Genomic DNA, 5,791 nt, shown 5'->3' with positions numbered 1-5,791 from the left:
CAGGGGCAGCACCAGGGTGAAATGAGACCCTGGATCGGAGACCCCAAAACAGTGCCATGTGGATTGTGCTGAACGAAGCTGTGGTCAGCCGGACGGGGCCAGCCGAGCACACAGGCCTGCAGGGCTTCCTCATCATCCTCCACAAAATGTCCAAGCCGCTCAGCCTGGCTGACCCCCTGGCCTGGCCTCCGTCCCCGCTCCACACCACCCAGACTCTCCACACAGTCCTCTCCAGCTCCGACACACCAGGGGCTCTCCTGCACTCAAGCCGTGCACACACTGTCTCTCTGCCTTCAGACCCCTCCCTGCCTCTCCTCCCAGCCAGTCCCTTCCCCTGCCTGGTATCTCATCCTTCCGGCTCCGCTCGGACGCCCCCCACCCCAGGGAGGCTTCTGTGATGCCCAGATTGTGTGTCCTCCCCTCCTCTGCATCTCCCCTGCTAAGGGGAAGTGGCACTGGGCATCCTTAACATGGCACGTGGCATTGGGCATCCTTACCGTCCAGGACTGCTGTTCTGTCTCCACCACCAGATTGGCAGCGTGGAAGGAGGGGAACCACATCAAAGTCACCGATGTGCCCAGAGGGTCAGGGGGGCCTGGCACTGAGGGGCCACAGGATCATCTGACGCGTGGAGAACGAATGATGCCCACGTGACCCCGGGCTCCCTGTGGACACCTGGAAGCTACTCGTAGGAGGGGATACGAGGTTGGATTTAGAAGCCTGTGCCCCAACAGGCGTAGTTTTCTTCCCAGCCCCTTCTCTTCCCTCCCCCTTGGATCCACCCCAGACTGAGAGGTGGGAACCACAAAGGGAGCTGGACCAGTCAGCAGAGGCCATCCTCCCTGGACCTCCCAGCTCTGTGCTGAAACAAGGATGGGTCAGTGGAGCCAAGGGAAGCACCAAGGTGCTCATGCCCAGCCCTCAGCTCCTATAGAATCCTGGGTTTGAGGCTCTGCGCCAGGCCCCTGTCGGGGTGAGCTGGGAGGCACCGTGGGAGACAGAAGCACAGTGTCGGGAAAGGGGGGTCCTGACGGAGGCCTTGGGGTGGACAAACTCAAGCCTCTCAAACCCCAGGAGCACCCTCACTGGCCCCTGCAAACTTGCAAACACCCTGTGAACTGGCTGCAGGGCTGGGAGCCGTGCAGCTCGGGCAGGACACAGGAAGCGGGCGGGTCGTGTTTTTGTGAATGAAACTGCAACCCAGCTTCCTCCGGGTCTCCACGCCCTGCCGGCCTCGCTTGACCACTCCATAACCTCAGGCGAAGCGCTGGCAGAAAGGGGGAACTTCAAAACGAAAGTGTGAGTCAGACAGGAGAAGGAAATGGAGAGAGAAATTCTTGTTTCACAGAGGCCTCACATGAGACCTGACCTGGGCTGGAACTGCAGCCTGGCCCCCAGCAGCCCCAGTCCCAGGGACGTCCACCTGCAGCCTTGGCTTGCTCGCCATGCCGCGCCCCCAGCCCCTCCAACACCATCTGGACAGGGAGGGGCCACCCACACCCCATCTGGGGCCCTCGACAAAGACGGCTGCAGAGAGTTCCCTGACAGTCATTTCCCATTGATCCCAGGAATGTTGAGTGAGCACCGACTGTGTGAACAGCCTCGTGCTGTGAACAAGACAAGCAGGGGCCTGCCTTCATGGAGCGGACAGTTCACGCTGGGGGCCGTTAACATGGGGAGCAAGGTGAACAGAGTTTGGGTTGTTCCTTGTGCTACTATGGAGGTCAGTAGGTTGCTGTGACGGACTGGCACGATGTACCTGGGAGGAGGTGGCACACAGCTGGGCTCAGAAGGAGGAGATGGGACCCCCACAAAGAGCGGAGTGACGTGCATGCCAGGTGGCAGGGAGGGCGGCCCGGGGAAGCAGCTCAGGATGTTCTAGGAACTCCAGAGGTCGTTGCAACGGAAGTACAAGGAATGAGGGAGCCAAAGATGAGAAGGAAGCGGGGCACGTGGGGCGTTGGGGGTGGCTCGCAAAGCCCCCATTACCTTCTGAGCCCAGAGCTTGGGCAGGGCTTGTGACCAGACAGAAAGGAAGATTGCTGAACGAACACTGGGGGTTCCTGCCTTGCAGACAGTCAGCTTTGGGGAAGTCACAGGTCCGTCTCCTTTGAAATAGACAGGAAAGCCCCTCCATCCTGGGTGTCTGGGGTAGGGGAGTGAGGCAGGGCTGCTCACCCAGCCGCCTGCCTGGGACCCCCAAGCTTCCTCTTAACCCCCAACTCCCCTCCCAGGCAGGTTCTTCACCTCTCCCTCCTTGCTTGGAACGAATGGATTCTGCTGTCCCTTTAAAGGGACCTGAGTCAGAGCGTTAAGCATGAAACTGACTCATGGTGGAAGGGGTGGTCACCAGCTGGCCAGGCGCCAGGACTGCGGCGGGAGAGGAAGCCAGGCGACCGCAGCTGCCTGTGTGTGCTCTGCTGCAAAGGGCAGAAACCACAAAACCCCATTTGAAATTCCGCCGTGCAGCGCGTCTTGTGTAATGAGGTTACCCCCTCATAATGGGGGCATTCAGGGACCACACGGGCCTGGGGGCTGGGGGCCTGCCCCCCAGGGCCAGCTGATGCTGATGTCATCTTCAGTCAGGAGTACCCCCTCCCTTGATTAAGAACTAAAAAAAAAAAATGCACCAGGAAACTAGAGTGAGAGCCAGAACGGAAGTCTTGGTTTTATTTATAGCTGATAACTTACATCCGGCCCTGCTCCTCGGGAAGCACAGCAGGGAGGACAAAGAGCCCAAAGGAGCCGGAGACAAAAATGCCCAAACCCCTGAGCTAATGTAGTGGCTGAGAGCAAGCCTAAAGCTCCCTTCCGAGCTACCCAGCAGCCAAAGCAAAGAGAGAAACAGGGTCCTGCAGCATGATGTCACAGAAAACCAGGGACCCTGGAGCCTGGGTTCCAACAGGAACCTTACATTCTGACACCTTAGATTCTGATTTCTCCCCAGAAAATGGAGAGAAAAATACTGAATTGGTTAGGAGGGCCACGCAGCACACCCAGCACAGTGTCTGGGTGCGTTTCAGAGGCCCCACCAGTCTAGGGTCTACGAGAAGACAGCACAGGTGCCTCACTCTCCATGCCTGTGCGCATGGCAGACATCACTCGTGGATTGCAACATGCTTTCCTGGAGCCAGATTCAGCCTCATAGCCCCATTGCACAAGTTCTCCAGGGGCTACCACCAGTGCCCCAGTCGGCTGGAGCTGAACTTGCGTGTCCTTCCAGCCTCTAACCAGCTAAGGAAAGGACCAGAAGGAGCTGGATCATCGTGATCTTCCCAGCACCTGGCTCATGCCTGCACCTGGGAGATGCTCGATAAAAAATTGTCTAGTTAAGGAAGAGGCAGGGAAGAATGGAAGAGAGGAGAAGGAAGAGGAGAGGGTAGGAGAGTTGGGAGAGGAAACTTGGACCTTAGGCAACTTGCTGAGCTTCTTTGGGCCTCAGTTTCCTCATCTGTTAAATGGGGGGGTTTAGTAGCTACCTCATGGAGTTATTCTGAGGATTAAATGAGGCTGGGCATATAAACCACCTGGCACACAGGACGTCCTCAACAAGTGAGGATGATGATGAGGAGGAGGACGAGGGAGTGGAGGAGGAGGGGGAAGTTCCTGACACTGGGGGTGGGCACACGGTGTGCCCCACCTGGCCAGTCCTCTTAACTCCCATGCCCCACCCCACCCCTGGCCTCAACTGTCACAACAGTCAGCCAGGACCCAGCCACCCCCAGAGGCAGCCCCAGGTGGAGCAGTGTGGGGTGCGGTGCTGGTGGGGGGTCACGCATGCTCTTCTTCCCCTTCCACAGTCGGGGCAGCTTGAATCTGCCAGGGTCATGCAGAGTGCCCTGGCACCGGTCAGAAGTCCTCGCCCACATGAACACAGAGTCACACCCATGCGCGCCCGTGTAATTTCCGTGGAGACCCCAGGCCACCCACGCACCTCCTCAGGGCACGAGCTAACAGCCTGCTCAGCGCCCACTGGAAAGGCTTCTCCCAGGGGAGCAATGCCCGCCACGCTTACAGACTAACTCTCAGAATTCCTGTTCCCAGTGCCATACAGAGTGCCTGGTGGCGCCGGCCCGGGACACATCCACATCTTCTGCCTCCTGGCTGAGCCCCGCACCTGTCTGGACACCCTTGTCTCCCTTGTTTCTGTCCAGGTCATTAGCTCCAGCAGCAAACCACAGAGACACAAATGCTCCTCTCACTGCAACACACAGGGCCTGGGAGAGACAGAGGAGGCCCCGGGATGTGCCAGCTTTGGAGCCCTCTACGAAGTGTCCGGTCTGCCGGATGAACATGAGTGACCAGTCCCTGTCCCCGGTGGGGACAGACAACAGACAAGAAAACCAATGAATAAATCAGACATCAGCAGGTGGCATTCACCCACCGGCAAGAAGAGGATACCGGGGTCGGGGAAGTGTCGGCACCTGGTGGAGGTGGAAGGTCAGGAAGGACGCACCACGGAGACACTGACACCAGCAGGAAGACTGTTCCAGGCGGAGGCAACAGCGAGTGCAGAGACCCGTCAGGAGAGCTGGGGTGTGTGTGACGCAGACCCTGAGGGCCACCAGCCGAGGGAAGGAGCCAGATGCTGTCCTAAGTGCCGGGGGAAGTTGTTAGAGGTGTTAAGCGTGGCGTGACGTGGCTGGATTTAGGGTCTGAGATGAACTTTCCTACTCCTGAATGGACTCTGAAGAGGAGGAGGATCCTACCTTAAACAATCCACCCCGGGAAGGCACCGACCTCCTTGACCATGGGGAGGATGAAAGGCCGCCGCTCTGTGCCTGGGTCCCCATGACCTCCAGGGTCCCTTCACGTCTTCACCTCACAATCCTGGAAGCTGGGACCTGCCAAAATCCACGAGGCAGCCCCAGCCTCCCCGTCTCTGGGGAAGGGGTGGGCTGCCTTCTCCTCCTGGTTTATAGCCACAGATGACTCCAGGCACCGTGGTCCTCAGCCGCCTCTAGGGACCGTGGGGACAGCTGCCCTCTGTGTGTGACAGTGGCTGGGCAGAAGCCGGCTGGGCTGTCTTGGGTGGGGCCTGGAGGCCTCTGGCTGTATGGCACCACCTTGGGGGGCTCCAGGTGGGAGGGGCCCTGGGCAGCTCAGCAGAGGCTTGGTCACTCCCGAGCTGTCTGTGGGTCCTACTGGTCTGTACCCTCAACCCCACCGGCCTGCACTGGTCATGCCCGGCTCTCACAGGATGATGACCCCAGCCTTGTAATGAGTCACCTGCTGCCCTCCTGCCCCTCCAGCTGATCCCCCACCCAGCAGCCACAGAGCTCTCCTTAAAACATAAGGAAGACCCTGCTTCTTACCTGCTCAGATCTCACCAAGGCCCGACCACCTCACTCCGGATAAACTCCAGACTCTTCACTGAGCCCAAAGGCAATGAGCAGAAGTGCCCAGAAAGCACACAGAGCTCAGCAGGTGGTGAGGCACCTGGACCCGAGTCACTCAGCAGCTGAACAGGCCATCCCTGAGGCCATGCACGCCCCGGCCCTGCAGGTGTGACAGCCGAGGCTTCCACGACAGGGGGGTGGGTGGGAGCTAATATGGCTGGTGAAAGCACTGGGTTCAGTGGGGATGGCATCTCCAAGGTGGGGAAAAAGTCAGCTTCAGGTGAGGGAGACCCTGGACGCCTGGCTTTGGGCTGGCTCCCCACTCACATGGCCTCTCCCAGGCACACTTTCCTGCTTTGTAGGGATGTGGGTTTGCAAGACAATAACAGGAGAATCAAGTCAAGAACTCGGAGGGGGATAGCCAAGGTAGGCGGAGCTGCCTGCTGGGTGGG

At 59.1% G+C, this 5,791-nt stretch overlaps 1 protein-coding gene across 1 annotated transcript; it reads right to left on the bottom strand.

Annotated features, from left to right (window-relative positions):
* Positions 1-2,643: 2,643 nt before the first annotated feature.
* On the bottom strand, positions 2,644-4,559 carry MYEOV (myeloma overexpressed). Its single transcript, XM_011987067.1, is given in 6 exon segments — positions 2,644-3,595; positions 3,598-3,673; positions 3,675-3,730; positions 3,733-4,070; positions 4,072-4,329; positions 4,426-4,559. Coding segments are annotated over 5 exon segments (744 nt in total). The 5' UTR covers positions 4,296-4,329; positions 4,426-4,559; the 3' UTR covers positions 2,644-3,545.
* Between the last annotated feature and the right edge of the window lie 1,232 nt (positions 4,560-5,791).

This window comes from Mandrillus leucophaeus, unplaced genomic scaffold (assembly GCF_000951045.1).
Source record: "Mandrillus leucophaeus isolate KB7577 unplaced genomic scaffold, Mleu.le_1.0 Scaffold30, whole genome shotgun sequence".
In the NCBI taxonomy this organism is placed as follows: domain Eukaryota; kingdom Metazoa; phylum Chordata; class Mammalia; order Primates; family Cercopithecidae; genus Mandrillus; species Mandrillus leucophaeus.
The sequence above is the reverse complement of the archived record's forward strand: the minus strand, read 5'-3'. Positions and strand labels throughout refer to the sequence as shown.